The 25654-nt window shown below is 47.0% G+C and overlaps 1 protein-coding gene across 9 annotated transcripts in view; it reads right to left on the bottom strand.

The window, feature by feature from the left end:
- ZBTB16 (zinc finger and BTB domain containing 16) overlaps positions 1 to 25654 on the bottom strand; it is a 188796-nt gene that overhangs the window by 70910 nt on the left and 92232 nt on the right. For all 9 annotated transcript variants that reach the window (XR_013994135.1, XR_013994136.1, XM_081061883.1 and 6 more), the window contains exon 3: positions 21565 to 21662. Coding sequence is in view for 7 of the 9 variants with exons in the window: in XM_081061883.1 (XP_080918009.1) it covers positions 21565 to 21662 (98 nt within the window). In the remaining 2 variants the exon portion in view is untranslated. The remainder of the gene's footprint in view (positions 1 to 21564; positions 21663 to 25654) is intronic.

The raw sequence follows: 25654 nt of genomic DNA, 5'->3' as shown, positions 1-25654 counted from the left end.
TGCTATTCTCCACACTGGCTCACTAGGAGTTAGGGGATCATTCCCATAAGCTCTGAGGCCACTTTCCTCAGTTCCTACCCTCTTCTCTAAGCATTTCCCTATTAAGAACAATCCTCACGTCTTGGTCCAGGAATTAACACCACTGTCCATCAGAGTCTTGACTGGGAGTCAGCAGCACCAGGGTCCAGATGTGGCTCTGCTGTGGACTTTAGTGTATTCTAGAATCCTAATTTACTTGGCCTCCATTTCTCCATGTGTAAACTGTCATCATTTTCCTAGGCCCTCCCTGCCACCTAAAGCTGTTATGAAGAGGAATGAGTTCCAGGACATGAAAACATGTAGGGCTTTGCAGAAGAAAAGGTACAACTGATCTTCAAGAGTGACTTACATCACTCTCAAAAATGGATGGATCATCCAGACAGGGAATCAATAAAGAGAGGATTTGAACAACACTATAGGCTAAATGGACCTAATGGACATATTTAGAACATACTACCCAACAACAGAATATACATTCTAAAGCACACATGGAACATTTTCTAGGATAGACCATATATTAGGCCACAACACAAGTCTTAGCATACTCAAGATGACTGAAATTATATCAAGTGTCTTCTCTTATCATGATGGCATGAAACTAGAAATCAATAGAGGAAAACTGGAAAATTCACAAACACATGGAAGTTAAAAAAGTCTCTTATGAACAACCAATGAATCAAAGAAGAAATTAAAGGGAAAATAAAGAAGTTTCTTGAGACAAACAAAAACGGAAATGCAACATTCCAGAAGTTATGGGTTGCAGCAAAAGCAGTTCTAAAAGGAAAATTCATAGTAATAAATGCCTGCATTAAGAAGCAAGACAGATACCAAATCAACAACCTCACTCTATGCCTTAAGGAATTAGAAAAAGAACAAACCAAGCTGGAAGTTGGCGAAGAAAGGAAATAATAAAAATCAGAGTAGAAATACATGATATAGAGAGCAGAAAAACAGAAAAGATGAACCAAACTAAGAGCTGATTCTTTGAAAAGATAAACAAAATTGACAAATCCTTAGCTAGACTAACCTAAGAAAAAAGGACCCAAATCAACAAAGTAAATGAAAAGGGAAACATCACAAATAATACCACAGAAATATGAAGGATCATAAGAGGCTACTATTCATAACTATATGCCAAGAAACTGGATAACCTATAAGAAATGGAAAAATTCTTAGAAACATACAACTTACCAAGACTGGATCAGGAAGAAATAGAAATTCTAAATAGACCAATTACTGCTAAGGAGATTGAATCAATAATACAAAATCTCCCAATTAAGAAATGCCCAGGGGGCCGGCCCGGTGGCGCAGGTGGTTAGAGCTCCGTGCTCCTAACTCAGAAGGCTGCCGGTTCGATTCCCACATGGGCCAGTGGGCTCTCAACAAAAAAAAAAAAAAAAAAAAAAAAGAAATGCCCAGGACCAGATGGTTTTACTGGTGAATTTTCCCAAACATTTAGAAGTGATTAATACAAATCTTTCTCAAACTCTTCCAAAAAAAGGGGGTGGGGGGAAGGAAACACTCTCAAACTCATTTTATGAGGCCAGCATAATCCTGATACCAAATCTAGAAAAGGACACTCCTAGAAAAGAAAACTACAGACCAATATCCCTGATGAATATAGATGTAAATTTTTTCATTAATATACTAACAAACTGAATTCAGCAGTGCATTTAAAGGATCATTCACCATGATCAAGTAGGACTTATTCCTGGGATGCAAGGATGATTCAACATGTGCAAATAATCAGTGTGATATATCACATTTTCTGCATTTTAAAGAAGTAGAAGAAAACACTCCTAAAATTTATATGGAATCACAAAAGACCTGGAGCAGCCAAAGAAATCCTGAGAAAGAAGAACCATACAGGAGTCATCACACTCCAAACGCAGACAAATAAATCAACAGAACAGAATCTAGAGCCACATATAAACCCAAGCATATATGATCAACTGGGATTTGACAAGGGAGCCAAGAATACTCACTGGAGAAAAGACAGTCTCTTCAATAAATGGAGCTGGTATAATTGGATATTCAGATGTAAAAGAATGAACTACACCCCTATCTCACACCATTCAAAAACTTAACTCAAAATGGATTAAAGACTTGAAACCATGAAACTCAAACGACCAAAAGGTACATGAAAATATGTTCAACAACACTAGTCATTAGGGAAATGCCAATGAAAACCATAACGAAATATCACCTCATGCCTGTTAGAATGGCCATCATCAAAAAGATAAGCAATACCAAATGTTGACATGGATGTAAAGAAAGGGAACCCTTGTGCACTGTTAGTGGGACTGTAAATTGGTGCAGCCACTATGGAAAACAGTATGGAGTTTCCTCAAAACATTAAAAGTAGAACTACCATGTGATCCAGCAATTCCACTTCTGGGAATATATCCAAAGGAAACAGAACCACTAACTCAAAAAATTGTGTGCACCTCTTTGTTCACTGCAGCATTATTTACAATAGCCAAGACATGCAAACAACCTAAGTGTCTCTCAATGGGTAAGTAGGTAAAGAGGTTGTGGTATATACAGAGGGTGCCAACAAAATGTATACACGCTACAAGAAAGGAAAAAAACCATTAAAATGGTAACGCTCAATATGTACCGATAACAGAAGATGAACAAAAGCCACGTTGGACTTCTGCGATTACAAGAGGTGCTCAGAGTGGTTCCCATCAGCGCGTCCAGACACTTCTCATTACGGCGAACTACTGCTTGAGGAATGTTGACCCAAGTGTCCACTTGCATACTTGTTTTTGGCACCCCTGATACAATGGAATACTACTCGGCCAAAAAAAAAGGAGGAGATCCTGTCATTTGCGACACGTGGACGGACCTTGCAGGCATTGTGCTAGGTGAAATCAGTCAGAGAAAGATAAATACTGTACGGTCTCACTTACACGGGGAATCTAAAAAACAAATTCATAGAAAAAGAGGTCAGACTTGTCGTTACCAGAGACAGATGATAGGGAGAGAGGGAATTATTTGGAGGGACGTGATCAAAAGGCACAGACTCCCAGTTACAAGACACGTAAGTATTAGTGATGTAATGTACATACGACGTAATGACGATAGTTATTATTGCTGCATGATGCACAGCAAAGTTGTTAAGAGAGTAAATCCTAAGAGTTTTCATCACAAGAAGAACAATTCTTTCCTTTTTTTCTTTTCTTCTTTCTTTTCTTTTCTATATATATATATATATATATATATACATATATGTCTGTATGAAATTATGAATGTTAGCTGAAGGTACTGCAATAATCATCTTACAATGTATGTAAATAAAACCATCATGCCTTAAACTGATAGAGTGATGCGTGTATTTATCAATAAAACTGGGGGAAAAATACATTTCCAAAGCAAAATATATGCTGAATTTTTGCACACACAATGACTTACAACAAAACCCCAATTAGGAATATCCTTATGACTGGCTCTCTTCCTGAGCATTCTCCCTTTAACTTCTAAGCAAAATATCCTATCATAAAAAACAATCAACTTACTTAAAGTAGAAAAAAATGAACTTTCACATTGGTGAATGACAGCAAACTACAAAGACTGAAATAGACAAGGTTTCTGGTTGACCTTCAGTTTACCAAAAAGTCCCTTTATTCCACTCATCCTAGTTAATCAAGGATTTGCAGAATACATGCTCACTCTGGGCTCTGAGGTTCTCTTCCCTTCCCCACCTCTCTCTGTACGTGCCCCTTAGAACTTGCCTTTTCTTACTGCCCAAATAGGACCCCTTCTTCCCCAAGAACACCAAGTAAATCCATTATTTGGGGGGTGAGTATGTAAATTTTAGGCTGAGGTGTTCATCCTAGACTCCAGTAGTGTCAGTTACTTTAAATTCATTAATACACAGACACACACACCCGGGGGATTTCTTCAAACCAAGGCAGAAGCAACCAATCCATAGTATCCACGGATACTCTCTTCTTGATGTCAGCTGGGAAAAGGGGCCCGTCGCCTGGCTTGCCAGTCACCAGACACCTACCAACCACCCCATCTGAGACCCAGGGGACCGCCACACACCCTCCCCTTTCCTCAGTGGCCCCTCAGTGGCACCTCCAGGCTGCCGGTCTATCCAGGCCTGCTGTGACTTTCAGAAAACAGAGCATTTCTATTTTTAGCCCTTCTCAGCCTAATAATACTCCCCACACCCATTCAGCTTAATCACTTTATTGAGGACAAGAAGCAGGCTCTGTAGCCTGGGTGCTTCTGATGTTAGGAAGTAGTAAAATGTTCAAACTGGTTAAAAATGACACTCATTGGCTTGCCTTTGGTGTTTCTGCAACCTTAATTGTGGCTCAGGCTGTGGATCTAAAGAACCTTGCAGGTTTCAGAGTCTTTCTTTCTTACCCCCTGCACCATAATTGAGGTGTTACATTACAACTACAGCACTGACATTTTCAGACTCGAAATTCAGAAGCCTTAAGACTCCACACCTTTCAAAACAGAAATATTGCCTGTCACACTTAATGCCCAGTCTTAGCATGAACCACCCTCTCCTCAGAAAACAAAACAAGAACAAAACCCTCATCTTTTCTGGCTGACCTCAAGTGAAAGGTCCAGGTGGAGTAACTCTTTCCCATGTTAAGCATTATAAAGTGCATCTGACAACTAAAATGACATCAAATTGCCGCTCGAAAACAGGAAGGTTTGTTTGGTGTAATTAGAGGACCTGAGAATGTGGTGTGTGCAGAAAATAGACTGTTGGCAGGTCTTCTGCACGCGCCTTTGAAACCATGACTTCCAAAGCTTTCGGGTGAGCATTTGCAAGTGTGCAATCTGTGCCACGTGAACTCAGGGTGGGGAGAAGTGGGCCACCTGGAAAAGGAATGGAAATAACTTTGCCTCAGAGGTTGTTAAGACCAAGAGCTTGGGAGTCAGGCGAACTTGGGTTTACAGCCCAACTGTGCCTCTTACTTGTTGGGTGATCTTAGACAAGTAAACTCAGTTTCTTCATCCAAAAATGGACATCATAATAATACGAACCTCACATGGGTTTGTGGGAATCAAGTACCCACAAACCGGCCCAGTACCTGACACCTGTCGGCCCTCAGTAAATGTTAGCTGCCATTATAATTGTTATCTTTGGTCCTCTCTCTGCTGTGGGTGCCTTCTGAGACCAAGTGTTTAGTCTTTGTCTCTTCTGCCTTACACGAGACAAAAAAAGAACTGCAGCTAGAAAGGCTAACCATACCTAGTTGCATGCAGTCTTGGGACATCCTTGGATGTGGGGAGGGGGCCCCTAGGGATTCACAGTGGTTGGTGGAGCCTGCCCCAAAGCAGAAGCTTGGAGGGGATGACTTCACAGATCCCTCAGCTAAGCAGGCCACAGTCGGGTTCTAGGCCTGCAAACTCACCTGCATGAGGCTCTTCCACATTCCCTCCTTTCTCCCTTTCCTCTCAGACAAGGTGCTCAAAGCACCTTCATAAACTTCCCTGCTCTGTGGAAGGCAGAGGAGGGATGCCTCATTAACTTCCCTAGCTAATTTTACAATTTTACCAAACACCACATTCCTGCCTCAATGCAGCCAGCCTCTGACTGTGACAAACATTGATAATTGTGAGATGGAGGAAGAAGATGGTACAGGCCAGAGTCTGAAGGCAGTCCTGAAAATTGATGTGGGAGATGGAGAAGATTAAAAAAAAAAAAAAGGAAGAATCGCATATTTTTTTTTCAACAGCTCTACATATGTTTCAGAACAGAATTCTAGGCTGTGCAGGGCTGAGAAGTGAGAGAAGAAAGCTATGCGGGGCATGTGGTGTCAAAAAGATGGAGTGCTCTCTGACAATGACTCTTCCTGTCACGGAGGGGAGGGGCCAGGGGCTATATCTGGAAGCACAGTTACATGCTGTCCTCTGAGGGGCATGATTCAACACTGATGGACAGCAGGCCAGAGGCTGGGCAGGGCCACCCAGAGGACATGTCAGCTTGGCAAGGCCGGAGGGCCCTTGCCAGGGGGCACTGAGAGGGCCCTGCACAGCACACGTAACCTAGGACCTGCGGATGGCAGGTTCAGGCTCCCACCTCCTTTCTGGCTGGGGGTGGGGTGTGAGGGGAAGATGGCATGTCTAAGAAACTTTCACCAAAAAGAATCCTCTGCAGTAGAAAAGAGTACCAGAAGCTGTTCTCCCGGTCCCATTTCTGTAGGCGCACACCTCGCTCACCCAGGACAGACAGACCGCAGTAGAAAGAGAGATGATTCTGGCCTTGTTACCTGTGCTCAGGCCCTGCTCTCAGTGCATCAATCAATGACGTCAACGCTGGCCTGTGAGTCCTTGCCCCCTGGTCAGCTGTCCCCAGGCTTCCCAAGACTGCACCTGTCCCTCTCTACGCTATATCCCAGAGCCTCTCACTCTGGACCCCAAATCATAATCAGTGCAAAAGTGGCCCAGCAGGGCTCTCCCAGATGAAACCGGTTGTTCCCATCAGACTCCAGCAGAGGTACCAGGAGATCTGGGCTGTTCAGGCAGAAATCCCTAATGGGTAGCAGTCTCCCAAAAGATCTGGTCTCTGGGCCTTTGTCTCTCCTAGACTCATATTAATGAGACAACTGAGGAAGATTCCAGCAAATCAAGAGTTTCAGGGAGTCTCTCCACACCTAGAGTTGCCTTGTTGCTGCAAACGATTGTGGCCTTGCATAATCATTCCAGCAAAATGTTCACTGCATCCACCAAGGAGCTCCCGGTGCTCAATTAGCTTATAATAGTCAGTGAGAGCTGTGCAGGTTTCATCCAACTACCCCTGAAGACTTCTTATTCCAACTACCTAATGAAAAGCTTAGGACTTGCTTTTTTTTTTTTTTTCTTTTCTCGGGCAGGTGAAAGAATTCCAGGAAAAGTGGGGGGTTAGGAGGAAGGAGGAAGGAGTATGTTAATAACAGGAGAAAAGTCTAGAAGAGATGTCATTCTCAGGTTGAATCCTGGAGAGTCCAATGAAAGGAGCCCTAACTACAGAGGCACACACCCCTCTCTCCCACTGGCTTTCCAACCGTGGGGGGCATTACCTCCACCTTCACGAAAGGCATACACCGGGGCGTCATTCATGTGGCCCGAGAACGGGGCTGGGCCCCTGGCTGCGCCGGCCTAACACAGCCCCCCATTCTCCACTTCCCTCCAGAACAGCCAGGAGTCGGTCCCCAGACTCAGCAAAGCGCATCTCTCTAAGCCTCCGTGTTCTCAACCTGGCCTTCAGGGAGCCCTGGGCAATCGTGACGTATTTGGGGGTTCATCAACTCTTGGATGAGAAAGCCATAATAGTCTGGATCTGCATCCAATTTTAAACCTTACTTTCATAATTGTTTTGTGGATACCTCACAAGTGAAGGGACTACCTGAAGTGCGTGTTGTTGATTTTTAATGCAGTGTTTCTCAACCTGCAGCCCAAGGAGGGTTATAACATCCTTAGAGCTCTGAGGATTCTCAAGTATGAGAACCTGAGCTCTAAGTGGGCAGAGGAGGGGACGGGAAGAGACGACTGCCTGGCTGACTGTAGCTCACAGAAGTTCTTGCTTCCTCCTGTCTAGGAAAGCAGGACCCTTTCCCACCATGAAGCTCCATCTGGACATTCCAGCAGGAAAGAGCCCATCAAAATCCCATGAAGCTCCTTTGGAGAGCTGTTCCTCATCACCCTGGTCCTTGGGAGTTTCTCTCTCCTATAAACTCTGCTGTACTCCTTCTTTCCCCTTTGTGGGAACGGTGAGCATACCCAGGCTTGTATGGCACTTTCTCCTACCAGGGGCTCACGTCATCCAGTCGACCAGATCAATAGCTCCTTGCAGGTAAACACCCTGGCTGTCGCCCCTCTAACTGTCCTGCCCAGTTTTGCCTGCCACTGGCCCTGTATTCATAATCGCTAACTGATGAATTCATTCGTGAACAGTTTCCCCCCAAGAGGGCCACATGTAGTGACCCAGAATAGTCGTCGAGGTTTCTCTCCTGCCCAGCCTTCACCATCTGGTTCCCATTTGGTTGATGTTTTGGTCCCCAGAGAAGGCTCCAGCATCCCCAGCACGTGCCTGGGGAAGATGCAGTTGTTGGAGAACAGACCTAATGAGCCTCATGCCAAGTGGTCCAGCTTCACTGGACAGAATCCAAAAGGTCAGGGAGGCCCCAATCTTCCTGACGTGTCACACTCTAAGACACTGGAAGTCTAAGGAGCTGGTGACAAGGAGTCCTAGCTCTGACGTTTCTGGATGCAGCAGCACTGGTGTGCTGCCCCTTTCACTCTTGACTCAGCATCAGAGGGCCACCCCTGCCCAGGAGCAGAGCACTCAGATGGGTCCCCATGCAGGGGGGACCACAGGCAGCTCTCTGGTCCTATCTCTTCTCTATGGGTGGGGCCATGGTAGGGATAGGAGTGGGGAAAGGATACAGCCAAGCTCTTGCCTGGGTGGGAGGGCCAAGTACTCACCCACAGACCCTCCAGCAATGCTCCCAGAACCATCCTACCCCCAGCCCTACAAGGCAATGGAGAGAAGTAATAACCACAATGCCAGCTATAGCTGAACACATGCGACTCCAGCATTGTAGGAAGAGGCTAATATGCCATACACCTGCTCCGAGTGGCCCAGGTGCAAGGCCCTACACAGTATCTAATTACTATACTGCCCTACCCCACCTCGACCCCGGCAACAGGGCTTTCTCTGTTCTCCCCATCTCAGCTCCCCAGTCTCTGAGACTTTGATTATCTCTATATACAGAAAAGCAAGCATTCGTCCCAGCTACAGCAGTATGGTATACTAGAAAAGCAAGAATGTGGGGTCAGAGAGCCCTGGCTATGGCCTTAAGCAAATTACTTCAACTCTTTAAGCCTAGTGCCCTCGCCTGCAAAATGAAATCAGCATGTCTACCTTCCCAGATCAATGTAAGATGAAGTTAGTTCAGACATGCAGAGAGCCAAGTGCTGTGCCTGGAACACTGTAGGCATCCAATAAATGTAAGTGCCTTGCCATCCTCCCCTCATTCCTGTCATCCATCCTGAGCGATTCATTCATTCCACCAATATTTGCTGAGGGCCTGCTACGTGCTAGGCTGTGGGGATGCAGCAGAGCACGCCACCGATAATGTCCTGCCTTGGTTCCACAACTTCTCATCCAGACTACTGACTCCCAGGGCTAGAGGAAGCAGGGGAACGCTTCAGGGTTATTCCCTGCCAGGCGGCTAGCCACACACTCGTCCACTGACCCATCAGCTTATTCAAGAAACGAATGAGTTATAACCACCATTCAGGTTACTCTGCTAGGTAGTATGGGGGATGTGGAAATAAATCACATGTTGTGAAGAAGCTTAGATCTTGTAGGCGAAAAAGGACAAGCAAATAAATAGCTATGACACAAAGAAGGTGACAGGTGCCATAAGAATGGGTAGATAAATGGCTATGAGCCATCAGATGGGGGCCGACATCTTCTGCCCAGACAGACGCATCCGATGGCTGAGCCAGCTGACTTTAAAAAGAGAAAAGGGAGCACTCGTCAGGCTGGCGTTCATCCTAGCACGGGAAACAGGCAGGATCTATTTAGAATGAGGTTAGAGCCTTTTCTGGCAATTCCCAAAACTCGTGCTTCCTCCAGCTGACTGGGTAGCTGGACAGAACCAATCCTGTCAAAATCCTACAGATCTTTTAAAACATAATTTAGCTGCTGCAGGGATGATAAAACCTTGGCACTCGAAGGGGGGGTTCACACTGGCAGGAAGTGGGGCTGCTGGGGGAGAAGAGCAGGGCAGTGGGAGAAAAGGGGAATGCCTCGCAAATATGGATCAGGGCAATGGGCAAAGGAAATGTATGCATTGTAGTTGCTTTACTATCTAATTAATTCAGTAATTTCAAGAACAATTTTATTTATGTTCCATTTACCACGTGAAAAGTAAAAAAAAAAAAATAATCCTACGGATGCTAAAATAATACCTCAAGGCATCTACTTATAATCAGTTTTTTAAAAAAGGGGAGGGGGCGCAGCCCTGGTTTCTATACAATCTCTCCCGGGCAGACCACCAACCCTCAGAGAGAGGGAGAGAGAGAGAGAACACAGCCAAGCCCTCTCTGAGAGCCTTCCTGGCTGCTGAAAACCGAGCTTGTCAAAAAAAAAAACAAATCCATAATGGCCCGAGGCTCCTCTCCAATCTATTTTCTGCTCAGCTGGTTTTAAATGAAGTTATTATGAGTCATTAAAACACCCGCAAGCCAGTGGAAGTCAGCCAATTACAATTTTAAATTTAGCCTGTTCTCTGCCCCATTCTCTTGTTTTCTTCCTTTGCCCACAGAATGCTGCTGCTGCTATTTCTTCCCTCCCTGTCTTTACCCAAAGTGGAAAAGACAGTTATGAAAATGCAGAGTATTGCACGGAACGCAAAATCATTCATATGAAACTCAAATCATTAAATTAAAAAATACAGAACTTCAGTTCCCTCCAAAGTCAACCCATGTCTACCTCAGCCCACTGGATTCCTCGGAAACTCCAGACGCAGCCCTAGAGGTCACGGGCTATTTTTAAAACAAGAAGGCTCTTCAGTGGGGTCCTGCTGAAAACATTTCCATCCATCACACAAAATGAACATGTTCCTGGTTGAATCAAGAGGGGGAACTGTACCACCAATATCCGAGAATTAATAACAAACAATGAAGTTGAAATTCAAAGGTAACGCAGGCTTTGCAATCAAGCATGAATGTCGATGGAAGTCACGAGATATGATGAGCTCATTTAGTTTTTAAATCTGCAAGGTAATGGTCTGTGTGGGGCCATCACAGCACAGGAACAATCGTGAGTATTTCATGTAAATGCTTCTTCTCATTCTCTTTTTTCTCACATATGCACACACCAATGCGCACACACAGCTGACCCTCATTTGGGGGAATGTAACTGCAGCTTTTCCACACCTTCCAGGAAATGAGTAGTGTCCTTCCCAAAGAACGGTCCAATCCTGCTTCCTCCATTGACCCTAATAAACAGATGAGACTGAGTCTGGAAGCTCCGCAGTACAGACTCCTAGACGTCCACGTACACTTCCTATCACTTCCAGGACCCCTGGCGTCGTGGATCCTCTCCAAGGCACGTGAGGGGACCAGTGCTGTGCCCCCTTAAGACACAACTCTACTGGCCCAGGGAAGCAGAAGAACCAAAGCCACAGACCCAGGCAGATGGAGCACTTATGAGGGGGGTGGGTGTCATGTCATTTCCGTGGGAGTCCCTGAAGGTCCGTGTGGAGGCCCGGATGCTACCGTATCAATCCACATGGTGACTTTGGCTGAGCTGGGACTTTGAGTCTGTCCTTACCAACTGGTCTTGTTGAGAGAAAGCATGAAATACAAAGGCTCCCAGGTCCATGGGGACCAGCAGCAGTTACCACAGGTGGGATGACGCATCCTGACACTTGCAGAATGCAGCTACAAGGCCTGCGAACACGGCTGCCCCACACTCTGAGGGTCCCCAGAGCTGAGTAGGTATAACCATCCTGTCCTCATTCTTGACTCTCCCCACTCAGTTGCTCCAACTGTGGGGCCCTCAGCTGGCAGCTCCTCACAGTGGTTCACACAGGCCTGTTCTCCCTGAAGTTAATCAAGTTGAAGCTTCAGGTCCCGCCTTGCATCAGCCCATTCCTCTAACACTTGATATTCATAATCTTCTTCTGGGAGAGTACACCCCAAATTGTGTAAATCTCAGACCCCACCAAACCCAGACCTGCCCTAGAAGTACAAATACTTTAGTAACAGGATATTCATTTATTCAACAAAAACTTATCAAAAAGCCTTCTATGTGCCAGGCACGAGGCCAGTCCCTGGTACATGAAGGTGAACAAACCACATGGTGCCTGGAGGGCTCAGCACTCAGGTGCTTGGTACAAACCTCTGCAAGCACAGTGCCAATACGACATGCTTTTTAGTAGTCAAGTCCAATAAGGACATTACAAACCCTAATCCTGCTCATTCACTTGCCCATCAGCTCAACCTAAAAAAACCAGGGACCCAGGAGAATCAGGAGCCAAGCCAAAGAATGGTCCCCAAACAGCAAGGGACAGGAGCACACAAGTTTGCATGCAGGTGCTGGGATCACTCTCCGGACACTCGCTCAAGAGTCCTCCCCAGGCCTTCTGGGCCAGAGTGACATTTTGTTCCCCATCCCAATCCCCAAACAACTTTCAAGCGAAGAAACTTTGAGGGTTGGGGGGAGGGAGGGAGGGAGGGAGGAGGGGACGAGAGAGAGAGAGAGAGAGAGAGAGAGAGAGAGAGAGAGAGAGAGAGAGAGAGAACCAACCAAGACGGATGGAGACAAAGACAGACGAAGACATAAGAAAGAAGAGAGAAACCTCAAGAAAAGACTGAGGCCGAGGCAGACGCAAGGACAGGGACAAAAAGATGGAGTGAGATGAAAGAAGATTGGGTGTGGGGCGGGGGGGGGGGGGAGGTGGAAGGAGAAGAGCAAAGTTGAAAAATAAACACCTGCCACCACAGAGAGCTCAGAAGAGTGCTGAGAATGACAGCCCGCAAACAGTGCAGTGCAATGGGTGTGGTCGGATCTGGTGTCTCAGACACAGCCCTGGACACTGGGACCCAGGCACAGCCTGCTTAGAGGGCCACGGCATGAGCACTGAGGGGAGAAGGTGACAACTGAGGACTAGCTAAGAATCCTGGTGGGGCGTACGTCTGGGAAGCAAAAGGAAGGTGACACAGCCCTGGAAATAAGAAAATGGCATTGTCTTCAGACAGACCCCTCACAAACAGCCTCAGACAAAAACAGGGGCCAGCACAGCTGCCCAGAAACTAGGAAAGATGGAAGGAGCAAAGGAGAGAAAAGGAGAGCTAGGAGAAAAAAACAGCAGACAGACAGGATGTCGCAGCATCCATCTTTCTAGGGTCATTCATTTCCTGGTAGGAATGTCATCATCAAGCTCGACAAAAATCTATGGTGGTATGAAAGGGTGTGTGGGGAGAAACCCCCTATTTGGGGATAGGAAAATCAGAGAGGGAGAAAGTGAGACAGAAGGAAAGACCAAGAAAGAGAGAAACAGAAAGAGACAGAGAGAAGGTTATTACATAATTTCCACTTTCTTCCCTCCACCCTTAAAGTAATGTTCTATCTGACAGGCTCCTCTCTGAGGGGGGAAAATGACAAATCCAATCCAAATTCAACAGCCTGTGTTCTGTTCAGAGAGCACACAGTGTACTGTACAGCCCATAAAACTCCAAACAGCCTCCAGACACTGCCGCAATCGTCCTCCATCAAAACACTTTGTCTTGCATACAAAAATAAGATACAGCGCTGAACAGAATACAAAATCAGCCCATTACAGTACAGGGAGACTGCTACTTAGCAACGAGGGGGCTCTAAAGCCTCAATGCTCTACAGGAAGCAAAATCTGTCGAGCCTGTTGGGCAAATGATAAACATTAGCAGTATTAAAAAACACAAAAGCCATGTAAATGGATAGACATAATGTGGAAACGAATTTATAGAATAAATTGGGATGGGGGACTTGAGTGTAGGGGGAGAGGCTGGGATCCAGAGGGATAGAAGCAAAGAGCTTCCCAAACCCCTGCTAAGGCACCATATGGAGGTAGAGACATGTGCATCTGGGGGGAGGGCCATGTGAACCCCCTCTTCACACAGGGGCTATAGGTGAAGGGATGGGAGGCAAGTGCTGAAAACACTGTTTAATACAATGACCTGCAATGAACTTTCCGAACTTTCTCTGCTCAGCTGGCCTGACATGGAGCGAAATCTTTCAGGCCAGGGGACCCAGGCATGCACATCCGGCAGCACTGAGGCAGACAGATGTGGGGGCTTTATTTGCCCGGGGGCCAGCATCGCACCCAGCACCATCACAGGACCTGTCTGTCACTTGCTATAAACAAAATCCCTGGCAAAAAAAAGAAAAGTTAAAAAAAAAAAAAGACAACAAAACCAAAAACACTCCATCTGGACTGGAAAAATCAGTATATTTCATCAGGTAAAGGGGAAAAATACTCTGGCTGTGAGTCAGCAGCAGGGTTTCGGATCCCAGCCAAAACAGGAGCTAAAAGCAAAACCATATTCTTCTGGTCTCAGTTTAGGCTCTTGAGGCAGAAAGCAAGAAGGGGTGGGGGGCAGTGAGACAAGGGGGTGAGGGGGGGAAGAAATGTATTTTTCATCAGCCAGTGTATAATTTATAAACAGCATTAAACAGTTTTTGTTTTCTTTTTCCTCTCTCCCGTGTATGGGCTTGGACGGCAGTCAAGCCTGCATTAATTTCTGCTTTGGGTACAGTGTGTTCTTGGAGGCACATCTGCAAGCGATCATAAACTCTCTGGAATGCTGGCAGAACATCCAGACCTGCCGGCAGGCCAGTGACGACACCACTCTGGGAAAAAGTTCGGGAAGCAGGCCAAATTCAGAGCAGGGAGGGAGCGAGAGAGAAGTACGTGCAAGAGAGAGCCAGGGAAAGTGGCTTCTCTTCCCTCTTTCCTCTTTCCGCACCCCAGTCACCCACAGGGACCAAAGGGAAGGCAGCGGGGCCTCTGAGCCACTCACATTTGATCTTCTCCGTGCTCTGACCCCAAACCCTCCATCATGCCCACCCCCGAAGTCACGCTGAGGGAGTTAAAAAACCCGAGGAGGTTTCTTCTTGGTTATCTCCTGGTTTTGTCCTGATGGCTGAACCACCAGAAGGGAGCGCTGGCATTCACTGGAGAGAGGGCAAAGAGGGAATGAACTGACCATAGGTTCATAACCCCCAATCTCTTGCTCTTAGCAGATACCTAATCTGGGAAGAGAGAAGTGAATGAAAGAAAAAACGCTGCAAGGTCAGGAGAAACTGCACGTCTAGATAAGCCATCAGTGAATGCTGAGATGTCTCTCCCATCATTGGCATGTGGACCAGCTCACATCCTCGCTTCAAAGTCATGGGGAATTTCCCAGTTATTTGCCTCCTCCCCCCACCTTCTCTGTCTTTGGGAATAAGAAGCCTGAACCCCAAAGCTAAGCGTTCCATAGATCTTGGACATCTCGCAATTTTCCTTCCTTCCCTTCTATCCAGACAAGGGAAAGCACAAGAGAACCCATCTGGGTTTTAGCCCCATTCCCTCCAGCCCCTTCCTGCCAGATGGATGACCCAGGCCCCGGATGATTTGCCCTACACACCCCATGCTGCTGCTAGAATCAGAAAGTCCATCAGCATATTCTTTCCCTGTGGCTCTCACTATGGGGAAGAGTCTGGTATCACGGGAGGTTTCTCAATAGCTATGGCTCATGGTTCCTGAAGAAGAAAGGAGTGAGTGCAGGACTGGACTCCCAAAGGCAGCCCGCGTGCCCCTAACCAGTGCAAGAGGCACCAGGCTCTACACGCCCGCCATACTCCAAGACTGACTGCCAGTCGTGCCATTTCTCCAACGGGTCTTAGAAATGCTGTATTCCTGCCTAGTCTACAAAAAGCCCAACAGTCCTTTCGATTCCAGAGGAAAAAAAGTGTTACTCCCTTATTCAGTCTTTCAGTGGCTTTCCAACACTGCATAAAATACAAATCGTTTAGCTACTCAAGGCCTTCCACAATAGTACCCCATCCTCCTCCCCTTCTAAACTCTGCCCTCTTCTCCTTCCACCCCATCCTATACACCCCAGCAGCACTGCCCATCACTATGGGCAGCTTGGGCTTCCCCCAAGCAGTTCCTCACAGAATTCCACCCTCACCATCCATTGAAGTTCTGCCATCCTCTAGGACACCCTCTTCCTCTGAATTCCTCCTAGAACTCTTTCTTGGCCCTTTGTACACACTACCTTCTTTTGTCATTACTTTGGAGTCCAACATCTCTCCTACAAGATTTAAGCTCCTTGAGGCCAGAGATGCTGCAGTATTCTCCCGAGTTAAGCACACACAGCCTGACTGACGTATAATTAGTGTTCAGTAAACGTCCACTGGCTCCAAAACTGAATGACACTCCCAGAACAGGAGCAGGCCACAGAAATATGCAAACCTCTAAGTCGTACACAGCCAAGTCAAAAATAGGGGCAAGCAGTTCTGGGTGTGCTCATTTATAACCCACTAGTGTGTTAAGCCAAGATGTAGGAAATACTACCTAATGGGAAACTACACTAGTGAATCCCAGAACACTGCCTGAGGCTGTGGTTTCTGCATGGACATCCAAGAGCTAGGAATCACCTGTTAAGTGAGAACAAGGAGTGCCAAAGAGACAACAGTATGTCCCTAATGCTTCCACAAGGGACATGGCAGCAAAGGGTAGGGATGGAGACTTTAGATTGATCCTGGCACACAAATGGACTCCCCCCTGCTCACTGCCACACTCCTACACCCAAGGTTCATGCTCCAGAAGGGGCAGTTTTGCAAAGCATCCAAGGTGGTCACTCTTCCAGCCCCAGACTCTTGCCCAGCCCTCAAACCCTCCTGGGTCCTCAAACTCGCCTCAGAGAATGCAGGGCCTGGCCAGATCAATCTCATTAGCTAATGAGTTAGGTTATTGTTTGTTCATTTAAACTTATTGTTATCATCAGGTATATCTCATAAACACTTGATTAGTTAACACACTCAAATCGAAACAGAAACTTCAATTAAACTGAACACTCACTACTACCATTTAGGGTCTTAAAAAGGAAAAAAAAATAGAAAGAGAGAAAGAGAAAGAAAAAGAAGGAATTGTCTCTAGGAAGGGACTCCTACAGGGCAAACTTCTAATTAAACAAATTGTCAATTTCAACACAATGAAAACTGATTTAGGAATGTAAATTTAGTATTCTAGTCACTGAAAATAAGACCTCACATCGTTGTTCTCCTACAGGCTGATTTCCTCGGACAAGGAAATGCACAGGAGAAGAGGAGAGAAGGGGGAAAAGCTGAAAGGGATGAACAAGCGAGAGCGGTTCATCCTTTCATAAATAACATCTCTGTAGAATTCTATGTGGGCTGTTCTCAAACCTCAGAGAAACTCTTTCCTTGCCTCCTTCTTCACCCCACCCCTACCAGATTAGAAAAAAAAAATTAATCGTGTATGATGACAAACTTGGCTCAGCACTCACTGTACACACTGTACCCACAAGGCTGGCTCCCAGCCAGGCTTGGCCAGGTGCCAGAGCTACAACAACAAACACAGGCCATGCTAGCCAAGAGGGGGTGGGGGCGGCCAGCACACAGAGCAAGCAAGGGAGCTAGGGAGTGAGGAAGTGAGTGCCGTTCAGCTCCGCTGAGCAAGAGACAACAGCAGGAATGTGCCTGTGCAAGGACAGCAACATTTAGGGGAAACCAGGCGCCCCATGATCCCGACCCAGGTCCCAGACTCACTTCTCCACAGTCTGCCCCTTTTAAAAACCCAGTCCCCAGGATTCTGGAGCAATTACCATTCTTTTTGGCTCGCTACTATTGCTTCAACCCTGATGATCTTCTGTAAAATGGGTCTGCACTAGGGGCCCTTAGGGGCCATTCTTGCTGTCAGCTTCCCGCATGGAGCCTTCAAAACACAGCAGCCAGAAACTCTTGGGTCTCGTGTCATCTACTTAAACGTCTCCTCTAAAACATCACACAGTTCTGTTAGCCTGCAACTGGGGGAGGAGTCAGAAAATGTGAAACCTAACTTGTGCCACTAAGATCTGATAGAAGGCCTGGCACCACCAGCCCAGCCCTTCAACCCCAACTCCCCACAAAGCCAGGTTTCTCCAGAGGCCATGGGCCTTCACTGTTTAATGGGGGGGGGGGGACAAACAATTTAGGAAGTAGTCTAGCCTCACTAAGCCCTTGTTGCTATTTTATTTTCAAGACATCCTAGCAGAGGGGTGAGAAGTCTGTGGGACAAGTGAAAGAAAAAGCAGAGAATAGAAATGCCAGTCTATGCAGCCATTATGGAAGGCAGTGCGGAGGTTCCTCAAAAAATTGCGAATAGAATTACCATATGACCCAGCAATCCTTCTCCTGGGTATCTACCCAAAAAAATCTGAAAACATAAGATTTTTTTTTTATATTTATACATACATAAAGACACGTGTGCTCCAATGTTCATTGCAGCTTTGTTTACGGTGGCCAAGACATGGAAACAACCAAAATGTCCTTCGATAGATGAATAGATAAAGAATTTGTGGTATATATACACAATGGAATACTATTTGGCGGTAAGAAAAGATGATATAGGAACATTTGCGACAACATGGATGGATCTTGAGAGTATAATGCTAAGCCAAATAAGTCAGACAAAAAAAGCAGAGAACCCTATGATTTCACTGGTATGTGGTATATAAACCCAAAACAACAAAAGAACAAGACAAACAAATGAGAAACAAGAACTCATAGACACAGACAATAGTTTAGTGGTTACCAGAGGGTAAGGGGGTGGGGGGTGGGTGATGAGGGTAAAGGGGGATCAAATATATGGTGATGGAAGGAGAACTGACTCTGGGTGGTGAGCACACAATGGGATTTATAGATGATGTAATACAGAATTGTACACCTGAAATCTATGTAATTTCACTAACAATTGTCACCCCAATAAATTTAAAAAAAAAGAAAAAGAAAAACAAATGCCTGTCTAAGCAGGCTACGAGCTATCTGCAGGGTTGGATTAAAGTACTCTTATGACTAATCACACAGTCCCCATCACCAAATTCTTCTTCACAAGAGTACTAGTAAGTGAATTTCAAAGGAAGAAATCATTTGCACAGACTTCAGGCACGGAAAAGAAAACAGGACCCAGCTCCCAAAGCTGCCAGGGCATCCCAATGAGACCATGAAGCCTTGAAGTAGATGTCAGTCAAGGGGTGGTGCCATCATAATCATCTTGTCTGAAGTGGGGGTTCTCGGCCCACCTGAAAGTGTGTAAGCAGCTCCCTCACTCTCTGCCACTCCCACCAGCCTCACCAGACCCTGCTAAAGTGTGCTTCTCAGTGGAGACAGCAGCTAATTCACACTCAGCTAACAAGGGCCAGTGGGCTCCTGGCTGTGCTCTCCCCCCTCGGCCCCCCACCCCCACCCCCCAGTGAACCCCTGGGACACAATTGAAACAATTTGCATCACACAAGAGAACTGGCAGGAGACTGGAGCTTCCCTGAGGGGACCATAGGCCTCCTAGGCTGCACTCATTCATTCAAGGGATACCTAGAGACTCCACTAATGTGCCAGGCAATGTGCTTCATGGACTGCAGACAGACCCTGTCCGCAAGCGGCTTACAGTCTATTAGAGGAGCAGAGAGACAGGGAAGCTACATATGCTGTAGTGATATGCCTATCACTGTGTCAGGCACAGCGCTAAGTGTCTGATGTGAGCCTCAGAATTTTTCTGAGCAGGGGTGAAGTACTCATCTATAAATGAGGATATGGAGAAAGGCTCACAGAGCTTATACTTATTGCCCTAGGTCACACAGTCAGGAGGCAGGTGCCCAAATTCCTAATCCTGACCCCCAAGTAGAAGAGATAAGGCAAGTCCACAAATAACCATAACACAAAGATTATGTCCAAAGATGCTGCAAATAAAGAAATATGGAGACCCAGAAGAAGGCACTACTGCTACCTGCTGGAGGTGGGGAAGTGTCAAGGAGAGCATTGCAGAAGGGACCGTGAAGATCTGAGAAGATGGGGAAGGGCTATTCCTCGCAGAGGAAGTGGGGTTGCACACAGAACAAGCCCAGTAAGCAGATGAGCTGGCTAGAGCACTGGACTCAGGGATGAGTTAGGAGAAAGGACGCTTACTGGCTGCGTGAAGGAGAGGGTGAGGATGCTGGAACCATAGGCTGACAGTGTGTTCCTCACACACGAGTGTCCTGCACCGTAGTTAGAGACCACACAGGGGCCTGGAGCAGGCAGCAAATGAAACAGAAGACCCACACTCTGTACTTGGTTGGGGGTGGCCAATCTTGTTGGCTGATAGCTCATGAAAACCCACATTGAACCCTCAACAACATAAAAAGCTGAAAGGAAGCAAGAAGATATGAGCTGCAAGTTAAAAAACAGAACCAAAGGAGTATGTGAGTACCAAGCAGGCGCTGAACACATGAACACCTAGACTCAGGACATCAGGCCAACATGGGACAGATGGATGGGACGACGATGGTCAGTGAAGCCATGAGTGGGGTGGGGAGCCCCCACGGGAAGGAGGAATGGGACACACAAAGACATGGGACAGAGCAGAGATGCCAAGATAGATATCCACCTGGTGTGTGTGTGTGGTCCAATCCCTAGATCTAAAGAGGGAAGAACGGGAAGCGAGAAAGGGTTAGGGCTCTTTTGGAAGGGCCACGAAGGCCAGGGAGAGAGATGGCATTCAATGCAGTGAGAGCCACACGGGCTCTGTAGCAAGGCAGCGGCAAGGCGAAGCATTAGAAAGCACAAGCAGCATTTCCACGACTGTAGAGGTGGTAGATGAAGCCAGGACAGACTGCAGCCAGCCAGCCAGAGCGCAAGCTCTGGAATACCGGGAATGGAGCATGCCCCAGGGTGACAACATCAGAAGTGGGGCAAAGAGAGGAAGGTGGAAGCAGAAGCAACTGCCATGTATTGAACATCAACTGTACACCAGGGAGTGAACTGCAGACGCCTCGACATATATTCTGTCACCTAATACTAAAAATAAAAATGATATACGAGTGAGCAACACCCACACTTTACAGATGCAGAAACGGGCTCAGAGGGCAAATCTGCCCAAGGTCATATATACAGTTAGCACACGTCACAGTCAAGATTCGAACCTTCATCTGCTCAGTCCCAAAGACTGTGTTCATTTCACAAACGCTAAACTGCCTGGGGGGCCGGATGCTGGAGGCAATCTGGGGAAAGAGCCAGCAGACACTGACACTGGATGGGATGAGGGGAGAAGCAAGACCAAATAAGAAGATAGCCCTCTCCTGTCCCCCAAGATGCGATGCCAAGGCTGAAAGACAGGGAATGAGAGGGGAGAATGCACAGGCCCTGGCAGGAAGTGTGTGTGGGGGTGCTCTACAACTGAAGCCAGGCAACCCCGCGCCTCAAAGCAGCAGCAGCAGACCTGCTATGTCCTTCCCTCCACCAAGAACACCCAGGCACGCTGGATGTCAGGGGCTTCTCCCCCTTCCACACCTAATTTGCCCAAACATGAGCAAAAATAGCGGCAGCCACCTAGTCAACCCCACTACAATTGGATAAAATTAACTTGCAAAAGACAGCATGGTGTAACTAGCTTTGTGTTCCAACCTTTCTATATCTATTTAATTAAAGGCTCTGGTATAATGTGAACCCAATAGTTAGATTCATTAGACAGTGAGAACCTAATTCCACAACTGTTTTGCTAATGAAATCGCAGTCTACTTTGGAAGGTAGATCACACAAGGCACCGGTGCGACCGATGCCTTGGGAAACCCAGGAGAGCGTGAGGATGGGTCCCTCCAGATAGTCCCACGATGAGGATGGACTTCCGGCTCCATGAATCTGGAGGGGACACCCGAGGGACAAGGCGAGCCAAGACTCCAGCTGGCAGTGGGGTATCCATGCTCTGAGTAGGGGCAAAGGCAGTAAAAAGGTGGTTGCCCGTGCTAAAAGGGGCCAGTCAGGGCATCCTCGCCTACCTGAATGAGCCAGTAAGTGCATTCTCAGTCGCAAACTATCCAGGAACCGCTTTCCGCAGAGCTCACACCCGTACGTCTTCATCCCACTGTGCAGCTTCCTGTAGGAAAAGGAAAAGATAGGTTGCTGCTGCTCTGACTGGACAGAAGGCAGGCCCACCCCTACCCGGGGGCTTTGCAGCCATCCCTCCAGCAGGAGAACAAGAAGAAGGGAGATGAAGGACATGGGGAGTTAGAGATGAGCACTGTCCTCCCTGTACTGCAACTGTGCATATTCCTGGCTCTTCCACGACACCACTAGACTTAGGAGGGCTGTACCTGTGCCTTTTTGCTCATACCCCCAGCTCCCACTCCAGTGCCTGGTACATAGCAGGCACTGAATAAGCTTATTGATGAATTGATGTCTTTATGGACATGAGATGCTTCTCTCTCCGGGCATCCAGATGTTCTCAGGACCACAGCCTCTCCCCAACACCCCCGCGCCCTTCCCCTAAGGCCCAGCTTTATGTCTTCCCTCCATTTCTTGCCACAGGTTAAGACAGAAAGAAAGGTTTCAAGAAACCAGATAACATTCTGTCAACGAAAGGTAGTAGTAATCATTTTTGGCCTTCCAAAGTACTTTCCCACACGTTGTCTCATTTCACCATCACTGCAATTCCGTGAGATAGGTTTGGCACACATGATCATCCCAGGAAGACGGACGCCCTGCTAACAAACGCTCACAGGCCCAGCCTGTAACAGTGCTCTGACCCCCACTTTCAACGCAGGGTCTTTCTCACCAGACTCCACTACTCTGTCAGGAGCCAGCAATGGAGCCGGTAAGATGCAGGGAAGCAGGAGGGCTAGTGGGAAGCTGTGCACTGGGAAAGGGGTCTGTGCGCACACAAGGCGGAGCGATTGGCTGGCATATGGGCCATCTGCCCGAAACACTGACTTTCCTCCCACCCACACTCCTATTCTCAGGCCCTTACATGCCTCTGCCAGATCCAGAATCCATCTCCACCCACCTCTGCACCTTGCCCGCCACCTCGCCAGGGGCCTAGCCCTGGGGAACAGGGCGGGTAATGGCAGCCAAGGGCAGGAGTCGAGGGCGGTCGGGCAGGCAGGAGGGCAGACAGGCCGCCTTAGAGCCAACATTCTATTGCAATCAGAATGTTGATATGTTAGGACCACAGTAAAAGGCTGGAGAGCTGCTGGTAGTGATATTAGATAAACGGGCATAGCGAGAAGGAGTGTCACATATTCAAGCCAGCAGCACCGAGATCTGGGCCTGAGTGCCCGATCGTGACAAGTAAACTAAGCCATCAACTTCCCCCACCTTCCACATCCCGTAAGAAGAACCCAGCCGTGTGTCAAAACCATGTGGGCCCCCAGGTGAGACTCCTCAGCTCGTCTCTGGGCTACAGGGGCCTGAAAACAGCATATGGTGTCCAGCGTGCATGGCCTCTGAGAGCAGTCACACCCAGTCCCCAATGGAGAGCGCTTTCTCAATCAGTTCTGTTTGCTCATTTTCCCTTTATCTCCTTGCCAAAGACAACAAGTGATTTCTCAATCACACACACACGCACACGCACACCCTCCTCTAACACTGGAGTGCACCCCACCCCCATGTTATCTTGGTCCTGGCCACGGCTAGTCCATCCCAATTGAGAAATAGTAACAGTAGAGAACATTTTAACTGAACATTCTTAACTCTAAATATATTTCACAATGCTGGGCACTGGGACATGTCCTAACAGCACTCTGAGCAGAGAATGTTTTCAAACACAGCAGTGGTCCCCAACCCCCACCCTGCCTTATCTACGGGGGATACATTCCAAGACCCCCAGAGATGCCTGAAACTGCATATAGTACTGAACCCTACATACACTGTTTTTTCCTATACATACCTGTGATAAAGTTTAATTCATGAATTAGGCATAATAAGTGATTAACAACTAATAAGACAATTATAACAATATGCTATAATTAAAGTTATATGAATATGGTCTCTCTCTCTCTGCCTCTCTCTCTTTCTTTCTCTCTCCCAAAATATCTTATTGTACTGTATTTACCCTTCCTCTTGTGATGATGGGAGACGATACAATGCCTACATGAAGAGACAAATGATTTAAGTTTTGTGACACAGCCTTAGACTACTATTGGCCTTCTAAAGATATGCCAGGAGGACCGTGTGCTCCAGGTGATCCTGGATCATCGAGCCGTGACGATGTCAATAGTTGGCTGTGATGAGCAGACTTGTCGATGGCTGGGAACATTTAATATTTTCAGATCACGGTTGACTGCAGGTAACTGAAACCATGGAAGGCAAAACTACAGGTGGGGGGGGGGGCGGCTACCGCATGTACCCAGGCATATGAGGGTGTGCATGCATGACACTTGCCTGTCACTTGCTGGGCATGACAGATTTTGCTTTCTAAAAGATGGTCCAGGGAGCAGCAAAAGCTCTATTCTCAAGTGGTACAGCAGGTGAACCTCTTGCCCACATTCATGGTCAGGGCTAGTGGATGGCAGTGGATGGGGATTAGTCTTATTTTCATCCTTTTCTTCACCAGTGATTCCTTAGCTCCCAGGGTGTCCACCTCTCAGGGAGTGGCTGTCGGGAGCAACAGGCAGGCAAACACCCATTTGGATTTGTTTTCCCAAAGGACTCTGCAGTGACAACTGTTCATGTTTCAGCAGCCACCAGAAGGGTAAACATCCCTCATCGGCCCTACAGATTCCACAGTTTTACCCAGTTGAACACTTTCTGGTAACCCCACTGCCTTTTTTCTAGATGCAAATGACTTCCCTGGCAATTGGTGGTAGTGGCTTTCTGGGCCCACGGCATTGGTATGATGTGAAAGGTGATACCCTCTTGCCATCTACTACAGAGGTGGCAGAGTACAGGAAAGAATGCAAGATGAGCAGCCAGAAATCCTGAATCCTTATCCTGACTTGGCCATTAACTTGCTTTATGACCTTGGACAGATCATGCCATCCCAATCTCTCTGCATTTTTTTTCACCTGTAAAGTCACGTGGCTGATATCTAAGGTTTTGGTCCCTTCTGGAGCCAAAGTTTTATTATTCAAAAGTCTCGCTCATATCCTTTTACCTAGCCTCCAAGGAATTCCTCTGAAGCACACTATTATTCTCTCTGAGCCACGTTCCACTTGTGTCATGTCCCACGACACCCAGGCAGTCAGGCTAAGATAGCCCACGCAAAAATCGACGGCCAATCTCAGAAATCTATTCATTTCAAAACCTTCTAATCCAGATGACCTGCGTTTCCTCCTTTCCTCACTTGCAGTCTATCTTTCAGTGAAAGAAACTTCTGGAACTCATCACCAGCCTCCCTTTGGAACTATTCTGCTGCCATGCATTTCTCAGCCTTCAGAGACACAGGTGTCCTATCCTTTCTAATCCTTGGGGTAAGGACACTGGCCTGCACCTGACACACTAACTCAGTGCCCTACACTGGTTACCAGAGGTGAGTGTGATGTCCATGTGATCCCACAGGAATACAAGAACAAAGGTCCTGCCCAGGCAAAGAGACCAGGGCAAAGCACAGAGTTCACAAGAGAAAAAGGGAGCACCTCACAGGCCTGGTAGTTCAACAAAACCCAGCACTAGTCTGCTCATATCGTTAATTATTGTTCCGGCACCAAAGGAAGAATGTGAAAACGTGAAGACTTCTCCTACTTCAAAAGAAAAGGAAATGGCACAGAAGAATGTGAGTACATTCAAGGGACTTGGCGACCAACAGAATCTCTATGGCACAGTCTGCAGAATGGCCAAAGTGGAAATAGAATTCCAACTGGTTTCTGGAGTAAAAGTACACATTTGTATGAATTCACAGTTTGTTACTCTTCAGACCACAAGCTCCACTGCCACCATCATATTAGGCAACTGCAAAGCATTTGATTAAAATGGAAATTCTGTCTGCTTCCCTCCTCCTTCCTACACACACTCGTATTTTCCGAGTCTGGTTTTGTCTTTCCACAAGGTCTAACTGCTCCTGGCCATGAGGTCATCAGGGAAGAAGGGCAGCGAGGGACATTTTTACACCTTTTGGAACACTGCCGTGGTTTTCACACTCTCTCTTCTTTTGAG

Source organism: Rhinolophus hipposideros (assembly GCF_964194185.1).
Source record: "Rhinolophus hipposideros genome assembly, chromosome: 10".
Taxonomy (NCBI): Eukaryota; Metazoa; Chordata; class Mammalia; order Chiroptera; family Rhinolophidae; genus Rhinolophus; species Rhinolophus hipposideros.
The sequence above is the reverse complement of the archived record's forward strand: the minus strand, read 5'-3'. Positions and strand labels throughout refer to the sequence as shown.